We start from the raw sequence: 27,671 nt of genomic DNA, 5'->3' as shown, positions 1-27,671 counted from the left end.
GGAAAAGCAATAAGCTTAACTTTATCAATAAGGTGCCAAACATAGTCGAGCTTCAAGTTCATTTTTCAAATGGCTCTTTGAAAAATTAAAATACTTTTAATTTATTTTGCTACTTTATAGTAAGTAGTAAATTTAAATCGTATAAATACGATGTTACGAAAATAACAATATATTTATAAAAGTAATAAGCTATATTAAATGTTGGTTTTAAAAATGAAAATAATAAATAGGATATATTTTATTTCATCTATATAAATACGTTGTACAAGTTTTAATGTTCTGATACAGTAATACACAAATTCATTTTTAAGCATAGAGTAATGTACAAGGTGTGCAGTGGTTGCTACTAAGACAATAGTAGTGTCGTTTCTTTTTACAGTTTAATTTTGTGACGCGTGATTTTCATACAAAATATGTGAATTTAGTCTGAACCATTTTCAGTTAAAAAAAAAAAACTAGATATGGTCTTTGTAGAATCTACTGATCGACTTTATCTTATTATCTAACAAATAAAAAATATCGTGTTAAAATCAATATCAATAAAAAAATATATAAAGCAGATAACTGCCTGTATTAAGTGTGTACATTAAATACCGTTACAGTTTACAAATTAGTTTTAATTACTTATGACAATTATATTGTTATATATGAATCATACGATTTTATCCGACAAAAACAAAAATATTGTAATGTATAAATAAGGGGTTACATACAATACTTTTTCATTTTGAAGTATTTTAATCTTTACCGCAGTAACTTAACAACTCCTCGATCTCGCAAGGCTTTTCGCAGCATTCGGCGACGACGCCTCTCTTCGCTCTCCGCAAACTGTGGGCTTGATGTGATGGAATCCACGGCCAGCCGGCCCCATCTAAACGATTGCCATAAAAATTTCCAGACCTTTTTATCAAGCTCCCATTACAGAATAACGCCAGAGCCGTCGCGAGCCGACGTCCGCAGTAGACCTGAGCATCGTTCTGACACACAGCTACCACTACGATACTTAATAACGCCAATAGAACTATCGGGATTTTCATTTTTTATTTATATACTTCTGTCGTCGACAAAATACGAATTTATAGTGTTTGTGAAATATTAAAATCTCGGCTTTTATAGAGAGGGTTCTTCATTAATATGCAATCATATCTAGTGCCCCTACTTAATACGACTTGAATTTTCGTGGGTAGTTTTACGTCATGCAGGTTGACATGAGCGTATATTTAGAAGCTACGTGGAAGATCGTGTGTTTAATAATAATTTTTGAATATCATATTACGCTTTAACTTTACAATGTTTCTCGAAGGTAATTTGTAATTTATTAAGTTTTAAATGTGATTTTGTTTCTAGTGTGGTTATTGGGTTTTTGGTTAATTAATGACGAACTTTTTTTTATACGAGTATTGTAGCAAGTGACGTATATATAGTTGAGTTCTAAGAAACGATTAGGGTTTAACTTTTAAATGACTATTACTTTTAATCATCCTATCTAAAGATAAAGCTTTTAAGTCCATTGTTGCCCGGTATAATAAAGAACGAGAACCGTGACCAAAGTATTTATTTATTGTTTTCAAATTAATTAATGATTAACTTGATTATAAACGAATGATTTAATGATAATTAATTGATATGAATCATATTATGTTAAATCAAAATCACAATTAAATTAAAATCAAAAATAACTTTATTCAAATAGGCTTCAAAAGCACTTTCGAATCATCATTTTACAAATTAAAATTTTAAAGTGATTATTATTTTTAAAAGTGAAGCTACCACCGATTCGGAATAAAGATTCTGCAGAGAAGAATAGACAAAAAACTCCGCAGTTACTCTTTTAAAAATAATATATAAACTGTTTTAGTACAAAATTGGTAATATCTTGCATGAAATACAGCGTCTCTATTATGATTATGTAGGAGTATTTGAATAGAATTATTTAATTTTATACTGTATAATCTTTATCCAAATATAACATTAGTATGTTAAAATAAAACATTCATTTATTACGTATAGCACTAGCCTTAAAGAGAGAAAATAAGGGACATATTTACCACTGATTCGGTATTTTTTACGATAAGGAAAATATTTTAAGGAGACCTACACTTGTTTGAACAAGAAGAATTGCCACCATGAGAGTTAGAGGACAGAATCATTACTTTCAAGATAATCGGAATTGCGATTCAACGGGAAAACGCCGCTGGCATTCTTGTCGCAATACCGCGCGGTAAAGATTTCTAAGGTAAATATTCCGAAATTGAGTTTCTTATTACCTTGTTTGTTTTTTTTTTTTTTTTAATATTATCTAAGTAATAAAGTTGTAATATTGAGGGACAGGTGGCTGCACAGACGGCACAAATGGCTTTATGCTAAAGATTTTTCGGTGGAATGGGTGTCCGCATTAAGGATGTTTCTAGAATTTTCGAATTACGACGTAATATACGACGTAATATTTTGTATAGTAGTTCAAGATGTATATGATATATACAACCGTATATAATAAACAAGTCCACTATCTATTCATACGTTCGTTAGTGTGTACTTGAAAATAAAATGAATTAAAAAAATAAATCATACAAGAAATGTTACGGTTTTCTCAAAAACATACCCTTTCGGGCCTGGGGACCTTTATCACTTAAGTCCTAAACTAATAAACTGCAACAATTGTTTTCACAGATATCAAATAGAAATACTTGACAAATAAAGTGGGGTTTTATTGTGAAAAACTTTCATCCGTTGTTAACCTTTAACCGCCAGATAACTATCCGAAACTTTATCATTAAAAAATAGGGACCTAATCCTAATCTTTAACGCCAAAACTGTAAATTACAGTGACATGGTATGTAGACATTTGAAAACCCTAGTACTTAAGATGTGTATGTTGAAATCGAGTCAATGAGTAATGCTACGGCACAGAGTGAGTTCTTTTTACATATGTCATGTGTCAAGTACTTGTATATTGACGATGCAAATGTCATATTAATGGTCAAACCTTAAGTGTCACGTGCGATGTTCTGAGTTTGTTTCTACGAGGGTCATGAAATTAAGAAAATGTGTAAAATTGATAATTCGCCAGTTTTTTTCAGTCCTATTTGATTTCAATTTATATTTATTTATTTAGAATTATATTCACTATATAATAATTCACATTTTATAATTACAAATAATGGACTGGACGCTATAATCCAACTCAATTGAAAGTAGGAAAACACTTTTTCCAGCATCAGATGTATATGAATTATTTTAGTTAGGTTTACTTTACTTGAGTGCCATATACCTACTATATATTTTTTTATTTGACTACTCAGTAACTACTATTACATTCTTCAGAATTTAATTATTTACTTGGTTTTACCTTTAAATAAAAATTTACAAAACATTTGTTAATAACTAGCACCGATACTAACTTTAATAATAATTACTCGTGCTTTATTAATCTAATAACAATTAGTTTATTATTCTCATCCAACAATCAACAAAGGAGCAGCGTGAATGTATTGTGCCGAGTCTAAAAGCAATTTGAGCACACATCTTGCTTCTTGAGTGTTACCTTTGTTTATTTGCTATGTATTATCCATAAATATTCACACATTTGCTTAAAACTGCTGTCTGTGAACATTTATTAGATATACAGGTGTATATATGTGTTTATGGACGTGTGAGTGAATAATAAATTATATATCACTCGTAACAATGTTATTCGAGCGCTCCCGGGTGTAATAGTAAACATAAATATATGTAATATACAACAACATGAAGTGTTTTATGTTTCGTTTCTATACGGAAAGAGAGTAGTTTTGAATATAATAAAATATATTATTTCAGTGAATTTCATTGAAGTAAAATACACTATAAATTTTTCACTTCTGGATAAAGACTTCTGTTTGGAGAAGGATTGGATTTCTGGCATACACTGCTGCTTTAACTCTTATCCACAATGGTACAATGGATCGTTTCTACGTTAAAGCAACGATCATTATCACAAGTTTAATATTAACTTAAACAGCGAGATCGGCGGCTTTACTTGTTGCATGGTAAAGAAAATCCAAGCCTTTATTTGTTCTCTAAAGCATGGTAAAGATAATCCAAGCCACAAACAAATCTTTGTACAATACGTTATCATCAGATCAACTGCTTACTAAAGTGTAGCACGTATAGGTAAATATTGAATCGAGTTGTCATTCGATTTGCCATAATTGCTAATTGAGACGTTAAAAATTCCATCGTCGTAGTATAACATTGTTGTAATCATTATAATACTGATGATAATTAAATTCATATATATCTTTGCAAAATAAACGAATGGATTTAATTTGAAAAACAATTCGATTTAATTATTCGAGTCGATAAATCTGAATTTTTTCACTAACGTATAAGTAGCGGTGGTCTGTCCGTACTGAGTGATGAATATTTTATAGCGATAAGGTACAGCGTAGTTTGAAGGTCACGGTTTTGTGGTAATGTTCTATCTGGAGGATTTGGGTTAAACGTTTTATGTTGTCATTCATCTTAGGAAGTTTACTTAGTAATAGTTTCGGTGGTCGAGATTATTTAAAGTCTACATAGATAGAGACAAATCTAAGTCAACAAACAAAATCTTTATAATAATTATTTATCGTTGTGTCCATTTGTTATAAGTAATCTTTGACGGTTCGCAGGAAAGTGGACATAGGGTGCCAATCAAACCACTAATTGCAAATTCGTGCGAAATTTCGATCCTTTATTGAATCATCATCAGGCATCTTTACACGTAGTAGTCAATCGACATCTCTTCATTAAAGTTCTTTTATTATGTAAGATTCTAAATCGAAATGCATTATATATTATTTTTAAGTTACGTTTAAAGCTGTATTATATGAATTTTGAAAATTTATACTAAAACATTTAAATTTAAATAGGTAACAATATAATTAAAATTGTGCATATTTGATTGGCACCTTATGTCCACTTTCCTGCGAACAGTCAAAGAATACTTTATAATAATAATCATCATCGTGTACATGTGCACTAATATCTATAAATACATAAAAATTTCGTGTGACGAAACTACTGAACCATTTTTGATCAAATTTTGTATCTGTGATTTGGTCCAACGTGGGAGATAGGGTAATTTTTATCTCAACTGGACCCGGTAGGTGAGGCTGCTATCGTTATGTAAGCAATCAAATTTGGTAGCTGTTTTCCGGGCAGAACAACTTCTGCCGGATCCACTAGTATGACTTTATAATCTTAAGAGTAGTAGCAATATACTTTAAGAATTAACTTGAATTGTGTAATATTGTTTCTTCAATATATTTTATTTTATAAATAATTAGTTTAGGATTTAAAAAAAAACAAATTATAAAAAGTGCTAGATAACAAAACGATATCAAATTTGATGAATAGGAAATTGCTAAAGCAAACATAGATTTATAAGTATACCGTATTTGCTTTTTTTAATAAATCAATTAATATTTTGCAAAAAGTTAGTGTACAATTTGATAACATAAATATTACAAAGTAAAAAAAAATAATATTAATGTATTTTCTATGACAATTTGGGCAAACACAATTTTATAATATACTAAAGGTATTGTTATATTATGACAAACATTTGTATCGGCCATACAAGTGTTTGCCGTGGTCTGGGTGTTTGTGCAGTCCTTGTGGGTCTCCCCACCATGCCTCGGAGAGCACGTTAAGCCGTCGGTTCCGGTTGTTATTATGTACACCTGATAGCGATCGTTACTCATAGTAGGGAATATATCCACCAACCCGCATTAGAGCAGCGTGGTGGATTAAGCTCTGATCCTTCTCCTACATGGGAAAAGAGGCCTATGCTCAGTAGTGGGATATTATAGGCTGAAGCGAATACAGTAAATGATTAATTTTGAAACTAGTGTCATAAAAATGCCGACAGAAGTTTAAAATAAAATAAAAAATCTATGTTAACACCGGCGATGGAAGGTCCAATCCAGGCTCAGAGCAGATATTTCTATCATCATCATCATCATCATCATCGTCAATATTTTTCCGTATTCCTCGTTCCGTGAACCCTTGAAACTATTGGTGCAGCGTGGTAAATTAAGATCAATTGCTGAGATCTTGCTTAGATATTCATTTCAATTTAACATTACTTTAAAATAATCATTTGTATTAGTTTTATTTGAGATAAGAGATTCCTTAAAAAAAAAATCAGATTCATAACTGTGACATTGAAGCTCCTGGAACTCGATTTTGATTGCAAATTTCCTCGAGTATGAAACTGTATTCGTATCGCACAAGTGGGTAGCGGTGGTCGCCTCGGTGTCGAGTGATGAATATTTTATTCCGACCGAGGCGCTATGTAATTCGAAGGTCGAAGAGATGAAGCGAGCGATTGGAATATTTATATACCTACAAATATTAGCTATAAGTTACGGACAATTAGTTTCTTGTACTACGGTTTTCTTTGCATTTTGTTTTGTGTTATCGCCTTGAAAAATTAAGCCAAAAAGTAAGAATGAAATACTACATCTTATAGATGGAATTCTAGTTTCAAAACTTTAAACACTAAATTTTGGTTTAAATCATAGCAGTCTATTTTGAAAGATCATGAAGATAAATGTAGCAATCCTTATTTAACAAAAATAGAAGTATTTTTATCAAATATAAATAAATAATTGGGTTTGCAAGCAAACGAAAAAAACCGACTTCAATTATATCGACAAGTAATGCAACGTAGGTAGACGAAAAATTAGTCAAGTAAATACGCATTATCAAAGATTACTCCAAAAGTTGTACTTCCTCCTTTTTTAAGTCGGTTAAAAATAGCATAAATGATGAATAAATGTATGAGATATTTTCATTAAAATATTAATTATTCGTTTATATATTTAAAAAAAAGTAATTCGTGACTTGAGTAGATTACATTTAAATGCATAAAAAGTATCATAAAAACCGCTCTGGTGTAGTTGTGCGTGTAGTCGCCTAGAACATCGACGGTTTGCGGTATTTGTATTTGTTCCATTTTTTTTCCGGTTTGGATGTCTGTCCTTGTGGGTCTCCCCACCTTGCCTCGGAAAGCACGTTAAGCTGTCGATCCCGGTTGTTATCATACATATCTGATAGGTATCGTTACTTCTAGTAGGGAACATATTCACCAACCTGCATTGGAACAGCGTGCTGGATTAAACTCCGATCTTTCTCGTACAAAGAGAAAGAGGCCTATGCCCAGCCGTGGGATGTTACAGGCTAAATCGTGTTCGTGATCGATTCGTAAAAAAAGAATTCTCATTTTATACAATTTATTAAAAGCTTCTTAAGTATAAATAAATTTCAACACATGTTATTAAAAACTAATCTACATGTTGTAATGTATAATAATGTTTATTTAAAGAAAAAATGAATAAGAATTTGTTGATGGAAAAATGCTGAAATGTACTCGAAAGAAATATATTTCGTGAAGCATAAACAGGTTGACCCGGAAAGGCCGCGGAGCAGTTAAATATTTACAATGCACGCGCTGGTAATGTACTGAACTATCATTTTCTCATAAAATATCCCCTATCTAAACTTTTTTGTACGTGCATTGTGCGAGTGATGAGCCGGTATGCCCCAGTAGATAGATGTCAAGTACAGGCTAACACTGCTTTTACAAGTGATAAGTTTCTGTAAATTATTGTGCTCGTAAGTAGTGAAATGATACATAATTGGAGTTCTTCAGATTTATTATATTAGTATACCTTTAAATAAAATACATGTTCTATTTCTACTACGAAATTTTGTCAATGGTATTTATATTATTTTTTATTAATTAAACAATAGATATAAAATCTTAATTAAATATAGTTAATCATTCACTTTTCTAGGGATAAGCACATCTATTATCCGTTAGTCTTAATGACTACTACTGACTATACATATGTACATATAATAAATTGTTATATAAATAAATTATTGTAAATCTAATGTTTATAATTAATTATATTACAGTTACGAGAAAATAAAATGCCTTTATTACATTACCCTGCTCTACCATACTCGTCGTATATTAGTTTTGCTTAAATTAAAATAGATTTTAATAAATCAATATATTATTTAAACACGCTTTTTTATTTATTAAACTACGAAGTCGAAGAATATATCAATTACCACAGTATGATAACAGTTCATCGACGGTGCAAGGCTTATCGCAGCACTCGGACGCCACCTGCCTCTTCCTCCTGCCCAGACTGTGGGCGCTGTGTGCTCCGATCCATGGCCAGCTGAAGTCAGCAGGAATATACTGCGGAATCCTCTTGATCAAATTGTCATTGCACAGAAGTGCCAACGTTGTAGCCAATCGCCTCCCGCAGTATATTCGCCGTAATTCTGGGCACCAATGGCCGCTAAAAGGCTTGTGAAAGCGAGCAGGATTAACACTGTTTGTGGTTTCATATTGTTTGTTGTTCGTCGTTTTCTGAAGATCTCATGGATTATAAACATTTCTGGAGCTTTTATAGCAGAGTTCATTATTAATGAATGTGCGTATGAATTATGTATGATTTGATAAGCACATTTAAGTGACTTGAGTTTAAATTGTGACGTCATACAGTTTCGTGTGAATGAGCAAATATGTTGTGTCAGGTTCAAATTCAATTTGAAGTATTTAAAAGTAGAATTTATATTATATTAAAATAAACAAAGTTAATTTAATTTCATACACGTTAAAGATAAACAAGGCCCCGAAGAAATGTTTTTATAATAAAACCAACTTATTTTCTCAAAATAATAGTATAAAAAAGTGCCTGTCTCGCGAATAACAACGTAAATTGTGAATTAAACGTTATAACAAAATCTTATCAATTAAAGTGAGTTTTAAACATAGCATAAATATTATCTAGAAGCCATCTGCTCTTAGAGTACAGATTTATTATCGTAATTTTGTTATTATCCGCCTATTCGCCATGGAGTATTATTAAGCTTTAAATATATAATAGACATTGATGACGTAAAGATGTTTAAAGGCTTATAGGCTTATATATTTAGATATAGCAACAGACGTAGCATAATTTTTAAAGTTAATGAAAGATGTTCCAGTTAAAATAGAAAATTTCAAATGGAGACGTAAATAAAAGAATTCGCTTAGCGTATTTCTTCTTCCGTATTATCGAGCATTTCTTTACTTCGAGAAGCTGTCAAAGGCATCACGGTTAATTGCGTACTCGGTGAGGACGGTCGATTTAACATTATCGAAATACGGTTTCTTTTTACGTTTTTTTTTTAGCTTTTTAACGCTTAGTCATAAATTGGAATATAATATGATAGACTAGTGTTGCGAAACTGGTGATAACCAGCAAATAATATAAGTACTTATAAATGATAGTCTTGTAGGTAAAGACCTTTTCTCCTATAATATTGTACAGTTTTAACTCACTAATATGGTTCGTTTATTTATTTATACGACGATATTTTAAGTTTTGTTATACGGTAATTATTGATATAATTCTGTTTCAATATAGTCAGTTTGAAACGTAATAATATTCTACGTGTTTAATTTTATTTATTTATTTACTAAACATTATTGCACACACAAAAAAGAAGATACATTTTAGAACGATTAAATACAAAAACAAATAATGTATGCAAAGGCGGCCTTATCGCTTATTAGCGATCTCTTTAAAAGTAGTAAATTATGGCGGAGCGAAAGTGATTAATTATGGCAGAGTATTGCTCGTGGTGTAAAAAAATTATAAAAATGATCTTTTTAGTTTTTTAGTATGGTATTCTATTAAATTAAGACTAATTATGTTGAAGATAAAATATACATAAATAATTTTCAATGAAAGACCTTTAGTATGTATAATAACTTGAAATTTATCTTATAAAGTAATAAGTGGCTGGCACGACGCCAGTGAATAGTCTCGAGAACTAAGACGCGAGTCTACAAATTATTAGAACTATTCCCAATTGCTCATCGACCAGAAGTTGTCACGGACTGGAAACGAGAATCTTTGGTCTGTAATGATCACATAGATCCTCCAATAATATATATATATATATATATATATATATATATATATATATATATATACATATATATATATATATATATATATATATATATATATATACATATATATATATATACACATATATATATATATATATATATATATATATTCATAGTGAAAAAGATGTATTCATAGAAGCGTGAACTTTGATGATAAGAAAGTTGTCCGTTAATTCTTATAAAAGATGCGATGCGGATTACATTATAAATTTTATTTTATACTTAATCGGTGGCAAGGAACCCACTAAAACCTGTAGCACTAAAGGCATCACAAACGCGTTACCGACCCTATGACCCTGACCCTCCCCGGGTACTCTATCTACCCAACTCACCACAGAAACAAAACTCTTCTTGAGACTAGTGATATTTTTCTATGATATTCAGTAAGATTACCTTACAGAAAATCACAGCTAAATGACACTGTTTTCAAGCAGTGTTGTGTTCCTGTTGGTGATTAAGGTGACAAGGGCTCCTGAGGGGAAATGAGGATGTGGTCGGCAACGCGCTTGCGATGCTTCTGGTGTTGCAGGCGTCTATAAATTACGGTAATCGCTTACCACCAGGTGAGCCGTACGCTTATTTGCCGCTATAAAAAGCTAAAAGTCCAAAATCGAACTTATAATCACTTTACTTCACAAAATAAAGAACGTTATAGTTTAATTCAAAAATCAGTGTACTATAATTAAAATAATCATTTTTACTTTAAGAATCAATCACAATTAGCGATGATTATCGTAGGATTACGTGGAATAAACTCGATTCATCGAATACGTGGTGCGCTAACGATGTCGGCAAGGAAAGCAATCGTGACAACATGGCCGCGCTAACCAACGTCACGATGCACCGCTAGACGACAGCAGCTGTCAAATCTAGATCAGCGTGGTACCGACGTAATTTGACAGATCATCTTGAATGCGCCGTCATATATATGTGTTAATTATTTTATTTTATTTTATTTAAAAAACCAACAATATATACATCACATACAATTAAATTTCTTACAAAATACATTTATGAAAAAGTTTCCATTAATAACAACAAACAGACGTGTCATTTGAAAATTCGAAATTTTAAAGTAAACAACAGAATACGAGTTTAATTAATTATTTATCAAAGAGAAAAAAAAACAGTCACATATAATTCAATCATTCATTTAGCCATCCGTGTAGTCTTCCGTCTGTAAATGCAAAAATAATTTTTCAAAAATTTCCACATTTCAACTATAAAATAAACAAATCATTAGAAAAGTCAAAATTTAAAATAATATAAAACGAGTCGCTTATAAAATTATGTCAAATGAAAGAATCACAATTTAAAAATAAACCAAGAGATTAAATCAAAAGCGCAACAAAAATTACAATAAATTACTCAAAAAAGTGTTACATTTTTTTTACTTATTACGTCCTTATCATTCTGCGTCAATAGAGTTAAATGCCGTCATAGTTTCTGCAGGATCCGAAAACAAAGATGTTTCCGTCGTATTTAGTCCTAGTTACGGAGACAGAAAATATTAAAATATTGAACGCGAACGCGTCCAAGGGCATCTCAAATTAATATTTTGTAACAAAAACGCATTCAACCTGTAACATCCCGCTGTTGGGATTAGGCCTCTTTGTCCATGCAGTAGAACAATTGAAGCTTACTCCACCACGCTGCTCCACTTCAGGTTGGCGGATGTATAGAAATCGCTGAATCATTATGAGGTTTTAGTTTCTTATACAAAAATACTTGGTCTCTGTCTCTAAGTTCCTTGATCGCAAGGAACAAATGGGGAGCTACGGTTACTTCATTGCGACATAGCTTTAAAATTTAAGTGTTTTACGAATTTTCTTTAATTGTTTTCCATAGTTTCAATATAAGTTTTGTAGTGTGGATTCCAGACTGTCGATGCATACTCTAATATGGATCTAACATATGAGTTATACAATAATAGTTGAGTAGATCTATACCCTGAAGCTCTACCAGACCGAAATACAAGGCCAAGCATTCGGTTCGCCTTTTTAGTTATATGCTCGATCTGATAATTAAAGGACAATATATATATATATATATATATATATATATATATATAATAGTTCTTTTAAAAAAATGTTCTTGTACAAATAACTCAACGACAATATCGGTAGCCCAAGTCTGATAAATAGAAGTAAGTCTTACTTCTAAGAATAAATATATAAACGCATTACACTCAATTTCCCTCAGTAGTATTTCTGTTTTTGTTTTGAGCGTTTATGCATATGTATTGTTTTTATTTTTCCGGCCCCAGACACAAGAGATAATCTTACTTAGACCCGTTGATAAACCTTTAATAGCCGCAGTACATTAGAATAATGTCAGCAGTGCACGGTTTCTCACAACACTCCTGTACAATCTGCCTCTTACTCCTTCCTTCCTCCCCCGCACTGCGCCCTCGGCGGCCGCCGGCTTGCGGCCAGCTGACCTTCGCATTTCCGGATGAAAGCTGTGCCTCGTGGCAAAAGAAAGCAACAGCCATCGCTAGACGTCTCCCGCAGTACACGTGACCTTGATTCTGGCAAGTGACAGCGGTCGCTGAGACGACGACAACGAAGGCAACTAACAGCGCTTGCGTCTTCATCGTGTGTGTTGTGTGTTCGAAACGGTTATGTGCATACAATCAAAAGTAATGAAGCTTTTATAGGTGGGTAGTACTTACCCTTTTTTTTATGACGACGTAGATGACTAATGAGGAATTGTAGGAAAGTTACCATCACTATAGAAGTGTTATAAAAAATGCTTTTTTGTTGTATGGATAAAAATACTATAACTGTTATGTCTTGTTGATAGTGTGTAATATACAGGTGACGAAATAGAAAGTGCATATTTTAAAAAAAAAGTAAAAAAAAAATTAAAAAAAAAATTAAAAACTAAATATAAATGATGATCCTCTCTATGACGGCAAGTCCTAAAATTCACTATTCTCGAAGTTTCAAGTTCTGGAGTCAAAAAACGTTTCAACATCGCAACAGCGTTTAAAGAAAAAGTGCCAATTATAATAATTATAGTGCCTCTCTCTGAAATTGCTATCCATACTGTTACTTTAGGACTATGCAGTGGTATTTGATTTTGGAATTATCACTGTCCCAGTAACGACAATTTTCATATGGGCCTCATAAGAGGTAAGGGCATTTTCAAAATTGGAAAATCGATTAAGTAATTCAATAGCAAAGCGAGCCTTTCTCTGAAGTCACACTTTTTCAATTCTTGTGTCAATTGTAGCTTGTATAGATGCAGTTTAAGACCCAAGTTTAAAATTCATTACAAACTTCGTCGCGATTTGTGTAAGGCGATATCTTGCGAGTAGACAATCGTGTATATTCTCGTACAGTCTGTATAACTTTTAAGCGTTGTGTTCGGTCCTAGATAATCTAGGAGCTTTGTTTGTGGTTTAAACGTTGAACCAGTCTCTTCGAAACGCTTTACCCATATGTCAGTTAAATAGAGTTTCGCTAATTCGCCGTAGCCCCTTATTCAGGACAATATTCGCCTAGTAACAATGTATGAACAACAGTTGTCGTAAAATGCGTGCACGCAAAATGCGTGACACATCGAAGCGTTTCCTGACTAAAGTTCTATGAGCGTGCCTACCCAACGATAGTAAGCTTCCCTCGCCCGTGCGCTGTCTACCCTGCAAAAATAGATGATGCAATATACACATTCTATTATGCCATCCTATACTTTTTCACGTACACAAAATGGCACATAACGTTTAACTTGCTTATATTGCTCGACTTTGAAAAGTCACATCGTAGTTTCATAGAAGTAAATAAGCGTTATCAAAGATTACTCAAAAATTGGTTATCAGATCTCGATCACATTTAAATGGAAACACATGACAAGCACACTTCGATAGCACCTTTCGATCAACACAAACATGATTAAAATCGGTATAAACACTGAAAAGCTAGGCGGTATAGTACAACGTAAATCAATCAAAAAGTAGTCCAGTAAATGCGTATTATTAGATATAAATCGAAAAGTACCGGTTAGACCTCAATTAAAATTAAATGGGACGACATCTCACGCAAGACCTTTCGATTAAAAAAAAATCATCGAAATCGGTCCACCCAGTCAGCAGTTCTGTGGTAATATACAGTTAAAAAGCTATCGAATTGAAAACCTCCTCCTTATTTGGAAGTCGATTAAAAAGTAACAGCAGCAGTTGGACGGTACTTCGATATATTGGTTTAATTACACTGTTTTCAAATTATCACATTTTTTACACAAAAAAAAAACGGCCCGAATTTGATAGAACAGTTTTGAGGCGATGTAATGAGCTCAGAGAAAACTTCAGTGAAACCTTTACAGTACTTTACATCGTAAATATGCATAGTTTTTTAAGTATACCAGTTATTTTACCATATTGTTGCTTAATATCAATCCCTGTAGAATACGTTGTAATTGATCTCCGTCACAAAACGGTTAACAAAACTCTCAGGTAAAGAGGAATATTTTGTGTTAATCTATTTCTGCGCTGCTACTTGCAACGTTAAATGTTTTTGTAATAGCGTGACCATCGCGTCTGCAACATCGCTGAAGTATCTGTAGTTTTAAAGTAACAATCGGGTAAGTCCTGTATATTTAAGTGTTTGGTAAGTTAGTTATATTATTTTAGAATATGGGGTCTGAATTATAAACATGATTTTAAAGTCCGGAAACAAATTTTTCTTGATAGGAATTGCAGTGATGCTGTTGAATTTGTAGTGTTTATGTATTCGTCATTAAATAATGGATTAAAATGTAATACCAGTACTTTTATTAAATTTGCCTTTGCTTTTTACGTTATTGCTAAAAGCAAGTCAATATTTTTTTACTGAATTACTAAAAACTGAAGTATTAAATAATTTAATTGTTATTTAACTTTATTTATAAAATATGATAACTTTACTATAGTATGCAAAATAAGACATCGTCTATCTTCTCTAATATTTCAATGAGTTTGAACATTTAAAATTCATTCAAAATTATATTAGAAGGATAGTTCATTAATAGACCTTCATTCATTTCATTCAAACATTAAAGACATTTAATGCCACTACTTTATTTTGTTCCAAATCAGGTTTTTTTTAATTAATTTGATAAGTAACTACGAGTGATTACTTACAATAAAATGGGTGTATAAGTAATGTTATAATAAGCCGACGTTTATCTGATCAATTATTTAAATACGATTTAAATACAAAAATAGCTCGTTTTGTGACCTCTCTATTACCCCTTATAACATTATCACTTGGATAATTATTTTCCTAATAGCTATTACCTGCACTTCTAGTTTTATCGATTCCAAGTGCTTTATCAAAGTTCGTTAAGGCCCGATCCACACTACAGTGTTGATCTCAGTTCGGTCCTATCTCGATCCGGTAAAATATTGTTAAACAAGAAACAATGGGTTTTTCATACTATACCTGACAGTCAAGTTCCGATCAAATCATACTCCAGCAATGATCCGTCTATTGTTGCGAACGAACTGATATCAACACTGTAACTGTAATGTGGAACGGGCCTTAACTGCAGAACCTCATTTGAATGTCATTAATTTATGGACAAAACCTAATATACAACCTAATAGTTTAACTTGTTATAATGATAAAATTTAATAAAAAATCTTGAAAAAATTTTTGCATGCACTATTGTTTGTAGCCAATTTTTTTAATTACTGTAAACACATTTTTTCTAGCAAATACAGTATTTCGTTTCAGTAATCGATACATAGCAATATATTTTCCTTTACTAATCTCTTGTTGAACTATTACGACATTAAAAATACTTTAAGTGTTATAACCATTGTTTCACTTCGTACTAAATAAATTAAAAATAATAATTTACTAAATACAATTGCATGATAAGGGTTTCCTGTACCTACTCGTTCATTAGTCATCTTCAGTGTCACAAAAAAGGGTAATTAGCTAATGTAAAAAACATTAAAGTGCATTTTACTAATAATATTGACCACCTATAAAAGCTTCATTACTTTTGATTGCATGCACATAACCGTTTCGAGCACACAACACACACGATGAAGACGCAAACGCTGTTAGTTGCCTTCATTCTCGTGGTCACAGCGACCGCGGTCAATTCTCACAATCAAGCCCAAGTGTACTGCGGGAGACGTCTAGCGATGGCTGTCGCTTTCTTCTGCTACGATGACAAAATCAAGATGGGCGAGGCGCAGCTTTCGTCCGGAGAGGAGGAGGTCAGCAGACCGCGGCTCTCAACGCGCAAAGCGCGCAGTGCAGGAGAGAAAGGAAGGAGAAAGAGGCAGATTGTGCAGGAGTGTTGCGAGAAGCCTTGCACTGTTGACGATATTCTAACGTACTGTGACTATTGATTTATCAACGGCCCTTTGTAAGAATTTCTCTTAATCAGGGGTCCAGAAACACAATACACAAGCACAAGCGCCCAGACTACGACAAACATTTAAACGCCAGTGTCAAAACTACATACGAACATGACTAAGTCGTACAAAGTGGAGTGTAGGATATAATATTGTATATAGTAAAATAAATTGTATAATTGTAATTTTTATTATAAGTGAACTTAATTTATCTATAAAATTATGAAATAAATAAATAATGTACTAAAATTTCTTATTAATGATGAGTGAGTGAGAATGAGTATTTTGATTCAGAATTGTATATATATGTACCTTCTAATAATTTCGACTACACTGATTCTTTCATGTATTTTATAAATAAATAAATAAATAAATATAAAATTGAATTTAAAACCATACAAAAAGGAATATCAATTATAATCACTAATCATCCATCACACGTAAAAAGTTCAGTCAATTTTAAAAAAAATTACGAATTGTTAAACTAATAGTAAATTTTGATAATTTACACAGGTACAGTAAATAAAATTGCTTATTAAATAAATTCAACATGAAGTAAATATTAGCGTGTTTTTTTTTTTGTTTTTTTAAGCTAAAATTTATTCATATATTGGTGGTTTTATAACCTGATAAATGATAAAATTGTAGTTGTTTTTTTTTTTGTATGAGATAGAAACAATTAATAAACAATTTGACTAATTAATGTATATATGTATTGTCTCTATTTTTCTTATCCTACTATAAAGTGAACAATTACAGTCATCTCATTTATTTATTTTTTATATAACGTCAAGTAAATTTTACTATCAAATAATAGAGAGAGCAGAATATTAAACTGGTTTTAGTTTTACAAACTCGTAAAATTAAGTAGCTATGTGGTTCGTTTCACTTCAAAGTCATTACGAGTCTCTGGAAATTGTTTCTTGACCTATTTTTATTATCATTTAGAATTGTTTTTTTTTTTTTTTGTTAAGACATCTTTTGTTTTTAAATTCCAGATTACGTTGTAATATTATTATTATACAATCTTAAGATATTCGCTAAGTTTTTCAAAAGAGGTCTCTTTTGAGCTTCGTTTAATTAATATTCAATTTTCTTTTTCTTAAATAATTTTGTATTAATACACCTAAACTTCGTGTTTTTTTTTTTGTATTTTAAACATTGACTCATCATTTATCATAATTATTATACTTTAACTTAATAACATTTAACGTTAATAAAATCTTAATTTAAGGAACATTAAAAAATAGTCGTGGTTGACCCATACATACCCTAACGCCTCGATAAACACACAATAGATTTAGATATTTAAATATAAATAAAATAAAAAGAAAAATAATAGACAGCACGGAGAATAAAATAAAAGAGGGTAAATAGTTCATTCAAAATGCTTTGTTTATTTCAACAAACATTAATTAAGTATCTACTTATTAAATTCATGAATTTATTATAAAATTTGTGAAGCTACCACCGATTCGGAATGTAGACTAGCTGAGAAGAATCGGCAAGAAACTCAGTAGTTACACTTCATTTGATTTAATTTAATTTTTATTTAAAATTAACATCCACTTACTCTAAATTGCCAATGCCTTTTGTTGAACATCGTGCATTATAATACTACAGGCTTAGGCATTATTAAAACTGTCAATCAACAGCCCTGTGACTGCCTAGAAAAGCTAGGACGCAGTCCAACGCTGGTGGTTTTTTTTTTTACAATTATTCTTAATAACCATCAGTTACGTTTGTCATTTAAACAATTTTATACTGGGTAATATGATTTAGCTCAATCTTTACAATTTTAAAATTATGTTACGTTTACTAAACAATATAACGAAATATTATACGTTATACAAAATACTTATCTGACGTCACTAACACAAGGTGTTGTCACAGCCAAACAGTACTTCACCCCTGGCAGCATAGCTACCACAATCCGTATATCGTTCTATCCCTAATATCACAGTATAGTCCATTATACAAAATAGTATCAAAAAGACGTTGATTGACTAAATACTAACAATAATCTAAACAATCCTAAATAACACCAAATTGTAATGTAGTAATCAAAGACTAGACTATTTAACATATTGTGACAGTATCATCTACATACCAAGGCAACAACAGGGGATGGGCTCACCAATATCCTCTGTTGTTGTCGACATTTTTATGGAGGACTTCGAGAAAACTGCCCTCGCCTATAACACCCCTAGTTGTTACCCAAACCTCTGGACGTTCTACAAACGGTATGTAGATAATACTTTCACAATCGTACCATCATATAAAGTAACAATATTTAAAATATTCTCTAACAGTTACTAGCAATAACATTAAATCAACAATAATCAATACGAACTTCTTTCAATCTCTATCAAAGTACCAGCTTATACAAAACTTATATATGATATTAACTAGATATACATACATGTTTTTATCTACAACATACACACACGCTCACACGCACGGTCGCCTGTTCCTAAAGTAAGTAACTTAATGCTTGTGTTATAAGTAACAGGGAACTGGTATAGCTACATTTTTTTTTCGACAAACATACTTATAAATAGTATATAATAAATAAATATATATTACACCCAGACTCGGGGTGGGAATCGAACCTAAAACCCCCGGAGTAGAAAGCAGGTCACTACAAACTGCGCCAACAGGCTAGTCAGTATTAAAATACTCGTACACATTAATCTATTTAATAAAACACTTTTTTCGGATTTTATCGCGGTTTATTGTTAACTTTTGATTCCCGACGTTTCGGATACTTTACAGCAACCATGGTCACGGGAGGAGGAAAAGTTAACAATAAACCGCGATAAAATCCGAAAAAAGTGTTTTATTAAATGAGTAAAATTCGCGTAAACATTAGAAAACAATACATTAATCTATTATCAAAAAGTAACTAATAAAACATTCTTCAACAGACAACAATGACACTAATACTATTGAAATCTTAAATAACATAACATAACATAACAATACACTTTATTGTACACTAATACACAAATAATACATATCAGATTGATTTTAACAGAGTATCATAAGGTACAAAGGGCGGCCTTGTCGCTGAAAAGCGATCTCTTTCAGGCAACCTAGGGGCAGAGGAGATGATATTGTGTGTTGGTATTTAAATCTTATATTATACTCGCTTAAATCAACGATAGTCACTACGAATTCCTTTCAATTTTAGTATTAAATCTCTCAAAATACTAGGTTGTTCAATTACTTTATATATCAATACATATAATAAAAATGTAACGGGTCGCTGTCTGTACATTTAAGATACATGAGGAAAATATAAATAATATATATAAATAATATATATATATATATATATATATATATATATATATATATATTCCTCATGTATTTTCCTCATGAATATAAATCTATGACACTCAATTCAACCAATTACCACAGTATGATAATAGTTCGTCGATGGAACAAGGCTTATCGCAGCACTCCGATGCGACTTGCCTCTTCCTACGGCTCAAGCTATGAACTTTGTGGGTTTCGACCCACGGGGAGCTTGAGTCTGCCTGCCTCATACCGTGGTGGGTTTGATACTTCTTGATCACGTTGTAATCACAGAGCAGAGCCAGAACTGAGGCCAGTCGTCTCCCACAATACTCTCCATCTCCGAAGTCCTGGGAACTGACCAGAGCTGAACATGATACGATCCAGAGAAAGAGCGCTTTTGATATCTTCATGGTGTTTGTTGTTTGAGATCCGATTAGAAGTGTGTTGAAAATTATTTTCACCAAGCTTTTATAGGAACGGCCGTTTTAAATATTCATGTGTGTGACGATTTTGAAATAATTGGATTAATATTGTTTATGAGCATTACTCTTGTTGATTTAGTTATCTTGAAGTTGTTTATGGTACGATTGTATGCTTCGGTATATTTTTATGGAAGTTTTATAGGAATTTTATTGCTGATTATTTTTAATTGTGAAAATAGTATAAGTACAGAGTAAGTCGTGATTCAAGTATTCCAATTGCTAAAAATATACGCATGTAACTATGTAAGTGATTGGAAATATTTACGTTAAATGAACTGAAGATTGGACTAGCCCCCTTGATGTAGTCTGTAATGACCCTTTTTTCTGTTCCGGGCATTGTGTGTTAGATTCCTGCCTCGAGTTTGGATTAATATATGTATTTATTTGTAAATGTATTATTTATATGTGACAAAATATATGTAGCTGTCAGCCGGCTGTTACCTATATCATAAGCATTAAGTTGCTTAGCTTAGGATCAGACGACCGTATGTGCATGTTATAGATATTTATTTATTCTTATCAACAAACGTTTGATAAATAATTTTATTGTTCGTTCTGTGCATGACAAGCGTGGTCTTTACTTACTAAAGCTTAGTATTCTCTAATACTAACTCAGAGGAATCACGGAAATGTAACAATTTTTTTTAAATAATTTAACGACTTTCTAATACTTGATATCTGTGTACAATATAACGAACTTATCTAACTTATTATTGATACACCGCGATAAAGTATCTGCTACGTATTTTCGGCTTCTTCTTTTTGTTCTAATATTAATATGAACATATTATAAAATGTTATTGGATACTAATAATACAGAATGTTTCCTTGCCTTACAATTAAAAATTAAGTAATGTCTTCAAGCTTAAGTATTGAGTATCACTGAAACGGGTGAAATTGATAAAACGATATTTTTGAGGAAATATGACTGATTTCATTGTAGCTCTGAAAATTGATAATTCCCCAATGAATCGTGATTAATTTATTCATTCATTAAATAAATGTTTATTCAACGTCAAATATTTTACACGTTAATCCGCATCTTGGAAATTGTGTTTACTTATTCCACTAAATATGTGTGACGGCACGGCGGCTTCCGATCCTATTAGTCCGAATGTTCATACACTTGAATATTGATAACCACCGTCACCTATAAAAGCTAAAGTAATTAATGTTTTCTGCACACTTCGAAAACAGATTCCGAACAGCGAACAAGATGAAAACTCAAGCAGTATTATTTCTTTTCGCTATGTCCTGCCTAGCTGGAGTCACCTCGCAGGAGGTGTACTGCGGACGGCGGCTAGCTTCAGCTCTCGCTCTGCTCTGCGACTTCAACTTGATCAAACGGTCGGAGAACCAGCTCAACATGGCGCAGGAGGACTTCAACTGGCCGTGGATCGGAGCACACAGCGCCCACAGTTTGGGTAGGAGGAAGAGGCAGGCGGCGTCCGAGTGCTGCGATAAGCCTTGCACCGTCAACGAGCTTCTGTCCTACTGCGGAAACTGAACATCGTATTTAAACCTTTTGACCTTTTAAATTGTACATAAAATCTTTCATTTTTCTTTGTTGATAAATTTATTTTTAAGGTAGCGAAGAAAATATATTAAAGAAAATTACCTATATAATAAATGTTATGACGTAATTTTAAATTGTTTTATTTATATATCTTAAACATGTGATTAATTTTTAAATATCATTTTAGTGCCCTATTGATCTATCATTAATGTACTCATAAACAAAAAATAAATAAATATAATAATAAAACATATAATAATCAAAATAAATAACATCAAAGGAACTATATTAGAAAACAAAATTGAATGATGAATATAACAAATAAAGCAATATAAAAAAATTAGTGGCTGAGTAGGGATGATCGACGGACAGTAATCTGACACGCTTTTTTGATTTCTAAGTCAGTTGCGTTTGTTATAGTATTTTTTGATAGGAAAATGCGTGCTGCAAGAGTTGAAAGAAATCGACATAAGCCAGTTCGAAGCATACATTTTGTACTGGACAAGAAAACCTCGGGAGAATATTTCTACATAAAATTACGCGAATGAGATTAAATAAGATACAATAGCTTAAGACTAGAGAAGAATTTTAAGAGTGCTGTTCACTCAAATACTAGCAAGGCAGAGAAAATAATAGTTTTCAGAAAATCAGCAAAATCCTAGGGAAAGAAACTTGTATAACTTTTTAACTTTGTAAGATTGTAAGCTACGCCACAATAAGCTATGTTACCTTTAATTTAGCGCTTACTCAAAGCAGTATAAAAAGAAGAATCCTTAAAATGAAGACAGATATTCTACTACGCTGTTCAAATGCGTGCGGTAGTTTCGATGTTTTCCGGTGACATGGATTTAAAAGGCGAATATACTAGAAATGATTGTGTTTGCTTGAAATCGGAAAAAACACATCAGGATGTAACTATATCGACAACAGGTAGACGAGAAAATATTCAAGAAAATACGCATTATTATACGTCATTTACTCATCAGATCTCGAATAACTTACATTAAATTACATGGTACCACACGAAACTAGTTCTTAGTGTTAGGTGTTTTTTTATGTCGTAAATAACCCTCAGAAAAATAACACATTTTAATGAAAAAGTTAGAATAAAAAGTGCTACAGCACTGTTTTGTGTGTCTGCGTTACTACAAAAATATTCATCTTTAGTAGGTACGTCCAAAAACGTACGTAAAACTGTAAATATCCGTCTCTGTTAGGCAGCCACATCTATACATACAATAAAATGGTAGGAAAGTCAAAACTGTACATTGAATATTTTTTAAAAAGAATACCTGGGATGTGATCTACAATCGATACCGAAGCCAAAAATATAGTTTTTAGAATTTTCGTCTGTTTGTCTGTATGTATGTCCGGGATAAATTCAAAAAGTACCGCACGGATTTACTTCAAATTTGGCACGAATATTATTAAGATGTCGGGTCAAGATATAAGCTACATATTATCATGCTTCACCTACCGGGAACGAGCAGTGAACCTTTATTTCCTCAACGCATTCTATAACAACGTGTAATCTAACGACGCATATTTGAATGTTGTTGTTATTATGTTAATAGCCATGCTATATAAGCTAGCTTCACACTATAAAAATCACGCAATACAAGTAACTAAGCCGATAAACAATAAAATGAATATAAGTAGACAAGACAATTTTAAAGCAGCGCCATCTATGAGATTTTTCTGTAGATATGAAATGTAAAGAAGAAACGGGTAAATGACTGTTATTTTAAAAGGTATAATCGTAGGTATTTTTGGTGCTGTATAGCGTTCACGCAGACGACGTCGCGGGCAGCAGCTAGTTACTTATAGCATTTTGATTAAAACATTTTTTCTTTATTTAAGATTATTAAGCTTTAATATGTAAAATGACGATTTGAAAGTGCTCTTGGAGCCTATTTGAATAAAGCTGTTTTTGATTTTGATTTTAATTTTGAAAGAGCTTTGCCGCTACTGCGACTATGTCGCTCAGTTATTATACATAATGTTATTACAGTTGCATAATAACACCTTAAGTAAGACATTATATATTGACCTATCGATTGAACTTCATCGCCCAATTTATACAATTTCTATGCCAAAATAGATTTTGGTTTTGTCAAAATACTATTATTTAACATTAAGAACGTAATTTTTGGAGTGCACTTATTAAACATGGTATATTAAACATTATGGACACATAATTTAATAAATATGGGAATATAAATATGAATGTAGGTTAAACCGTAGGGCAGAAACTCATGTAGTCGATAAATTCTGACGCCCAGCGAAGTAGCCACGAGTAAGCTAGTTATAAACGAAAAATAGCTGATTAAAATTACCTCAAAACGTTGATTATATACATTTATTTATTTTATTTATTTACACTTTCGCACACTAATACAAGGTTTTAACAGCATAGCAAATGATATATAAAAATAGAATTGTCATCATATATATATAATCAATGTTTAGTTATAGTTTATTTAACATATTTTTTAACATAAAATACTAATAAATTTATTAACAACGAAACAATGAAAGATTTTATTTACAAGTGATAGACAGAGGTTATAATCTGATATCTAATTTCCACAATACGACAGAAGTTCGTTGATGGTGCAAGGCTTATCGCAGCATTCCGACGCCACCTGCCTCTTCCTCCTGCCCAGACTATGGGCATTGTGTGCTCCGATCCACGGCCAGCTGAAGTCCTCCTGCGCCATGCTGAGCTGGCTCTCGGACCGTTTGATTAAATTGTAGTCGCAGAGCAGAGCGAGAGCTGAAGCTAGCCGCCGTCCGCAGTACACCTCCTGCGAGGTGACTCCAGCTAGGCAGGACATAGCGAAAAGAAATAATACTGCTTGAGTTTTCATCTTGTTCGCTGTTCGGAATCTGTTTTCGAAGTGTGCTGAAAATAGTGATCACTTTAGCTTTTATAGGTCACGGTGGTTAACATTATTCAAGTGCATGAACATTCGGACTAATAGCATCGGAAGCCATCATGTCGTCATGTATAAGTATTGGAATGAGTAAACACAATTTACAAGATGTGGGTAAAGTGTATCTTTGACGTAAATTAAACATTGCTTTTAACGAATGAATAATTAATTACGTTTCACAAGAAAATTGTCTATTTCTGGAGCCATAATTTCAACAAGGTCACTTGAAGAAATCGTTTGCGATAGGATTATCTTTGATATCAGTTAAATCGATCTTGAGCGCTATCATCTAACTTATTCCAACTTTTTAAGTTTTTATTTTATCTATTACTAATTGACCTGTTTAACGTCGTACGGATATATTTTTAACCGACTTCAAAAAAGGAAGGGTTCAAAAGAGGAGGTTACCAATTCGACCGTATATACATATATATATATATATATATATGTGTGTGTTCGGGAATAACTTTGTCGTTTATGAACCGATTTTGAAAATTCGTTTTTTTTTTTTGTTGGAAAGGGAATATCCCTGGTGTGGTACCATAATAAGAAAACCAGGATCTGATGATGGGATTCCAGAGAAATCGAGGGCAACTCTCGAAAATCCGCATAGATTTTTATTAGGTGTATCGATTTTCATGATTTTTAAGTTAATCGAAAGCTGATGTTTATCATGTGGTCACATTTAAATTTCATCGAGATCTGATTACAACTTTTGGAGTAATCTTTGCTAATGCGTATTTACTTGACTATTTTTTCGCCTACCTACGTTCTATTACTTGTCGATATAATTGAAGTCTTTTTTTTTTCATTTGCTTGCAAACACAATTATTATGTTTCGTGAAAACGTCGGTTTTTTTTAATAAAAACCTTTTTCTAAAAATAAAAAATAAAAAAGAAATTCTATAGATTGGGTGAAGTATTTCGGAAGTTATGCGCGTTAATTCGAACACATTCCAGCGATTCATATTCATCATTTTAATTATTAATGTTTTAATTTCATATTTCACAGATTCGATGCGCATAATTTTATACATATAACGTATACTCGTATATAAAATTCTCGTGTCACAGTGTTAGTAATCATACTCTTCCGAAACGGCTAGACTGATTTTTATGAAATTTTATGGGCATATCGGGTAGGTCTGAGAATCAGCCAACATCTATTTTTCGTCCCCCAAGTTATAACGGGGCGAATAAAGGGGGTTAATAACATATATGGCAAAACAACGTTTGCGGGGTTAGCTGGTATTTGTATAAAAATCAATAGAAGCAGAGATCAATACTCGCATCGGAAAAGCGGCGCCTACGTTCGGGCGGCTCAGTACAAGAGTCTGGAACAACAAACACCTTACCAACAGGACCAAGATGATAGTATTTCAGGCCTGTGTTTTGAGCACGCTTTTGTACGGAGTGGAAACGTGGACGTCCTATGTGAAGCAAGAACGCCAGATTAACACTTTTTAAATTCGCTGCCTACGAAACATCCTGGGTATAAGTTGGAAAGACAGAGCGGCCAACGAGAGGGTTCTACAAATAGCGCGGATGCCCAATCTAACTGCCATGCTTAAACAGCGTCGGCTGCGTTGGTTGGAGCATGTGCACCGGACCCCTCTCCACTTCCGCGGCAGACTATGCTTGACGCAGTTGTGAATGCAAGGAAGGATATGGGAGGCCTTTGCTCCGTTTTAAAGACTGCGGCAAGCGCGATATGGTCGCTTTTAATATAAATCACAACAGCTGGGAAAAATTAGTCGAGAACAGAGACCAATGGCGTAAGAGCGTGAAGGATGGTCAACAACATCATGATGAAGCCTGGTTTGGACTCTTACGGACAGGAGAAACAAAAAACATCAAAACAGCGACATCAATGACACTAGCACATCTTTTCCTTGTTCGGTGTGTGGTAGAGTCTGCCGCTCCCGTATCGCCTTGTACAACCATCAGAAAAAATGATCTTCAGACACCGTTTAAATCGTCTGGAATGGACGTAAAGGCCCATGATGATAATGATATAAAAATATAATAGTTATTAAAATGTCATTAGAAGATTTTAATTCTAATGAGACTGTAACTGCTTTTCATTCAGACAATACACAAAGAACGGAATTTTCTTAATGGGTTTTAAATAAAAACATTTAGCTAAAGCTCACGATTAAGGTAAACGGTTTTAAAATTCTATTTGCAGCTATAAAAGAGGACGAAATAGAAATTAAATTATGTATTACTGAAGCAGTTTAACTTATATTTAAATCAGTGTAATAGTCTTTAAGGTATAATTGCTGAGCAGAATCCCCTATTATTATTTAATAGGGGATATAATATTATAATATTTTATGCTGACCCTGACCCTGTATTAGTTAAAGAAAATCTATTTTAATGAAAATAAAACCTAATTTAAGTATTCGAAAGAAGAAAAATTCATGTTTAGTTAGAAATTATATCTATTTCGCCCAATAATTAGTAAAAATATATATCTATTCGACCAATAATTAGCAGTGTGATAGGTAGAGCTCCAAACCTTCAGCAAAAAACTGATGATGTTAGAAAATAGTAGTAAGCGCAAAATTTAGTGCTTTCTTTAAACTTTAACTTTTTGTGCAACGTTACCCAAAACAAAATTGGCTGTCTGTAAAGTCGGTATACGGACGATAGTTTCACGTGATAACGTCATAAAGAAACTGATGAAAAATTGCATACTTTTATAAATTGAATTAAATTATTATCACTGAATTATTTCGAACTGTTCGCTCTGACGGCACGCGCGAAGAGTGATAAATGTTTCACAAGTCAACGCTTGGGTCCATCGTGCCTCTATTGCTTGTCCGCGCTCTCATTTGCATGCTCAGGCTCAGGCGGAACGTGACACTTTTTCGTGCATCCAGCCGGTGTTCGTCGATTAACAAGACGTTATTACGTCAAAAACTTTAATGTTGTTAGACTTGGGTATAATAACATATTCCATGTTTTAATGAAAATCACCGTCATATGCCTACTTCATTTTGTTTACTTGTTTTACTGTATTGTATCTGTAATAATGTATATTTTGATATTTGATTTTTTAAACCTCATCATT

The 27,671-nt window shown here is 32.5% G+C and overlaps 2 protein-coding genes across 2 annotated transcripts in view; both read left to right on the top strand.

Annotated features, from left to right (window-relative positions):
* The window catches only part of LOC123656284 (protein kinase C, brain isozyme), a 302,175-nt gene that overhangs the window by 152,297 nt on the left and 122,207 nt on the right, over window positions 1–27,671 (top strand). The window lies entirely within an intron of this gene.
* Window positions 21,301–21,787, top strand: LOC123656285 (bombyxin A-1 homolog). The gene has a single exon (XM_045591993.1). The coding sequence runs from the start codon at window positions 21,315–21,317 to the stop codon at window positions 21,648–21,650; it is 336 nt and encodes a 111-aa protein (XP_045447949.1). The 5' UTR covers window positions 21,301–21,314; the 3' UTR covers window positions 21,651–21,787.

The sequence above is a fragment of the Melitaea cinxia genome, chromosome 9, assembly GCF_905220565.1.
Source record: "Melitaea cinxia chromosome 9, ilMelCinx1.1, whole genome shotgun sequence".
Taxonomy (NCBI): domain Eukaryota; kingdom Metazoa; phylum Arthropoda; class Insecta; order Lepidoptera; family Nymphalidae; genus Melitaea; species Melitaea cinxia.
Note: the sequence above shows the minus strand (reverse complement) of the source record. Positions and strands in the feature narration are given on the sequence as shown.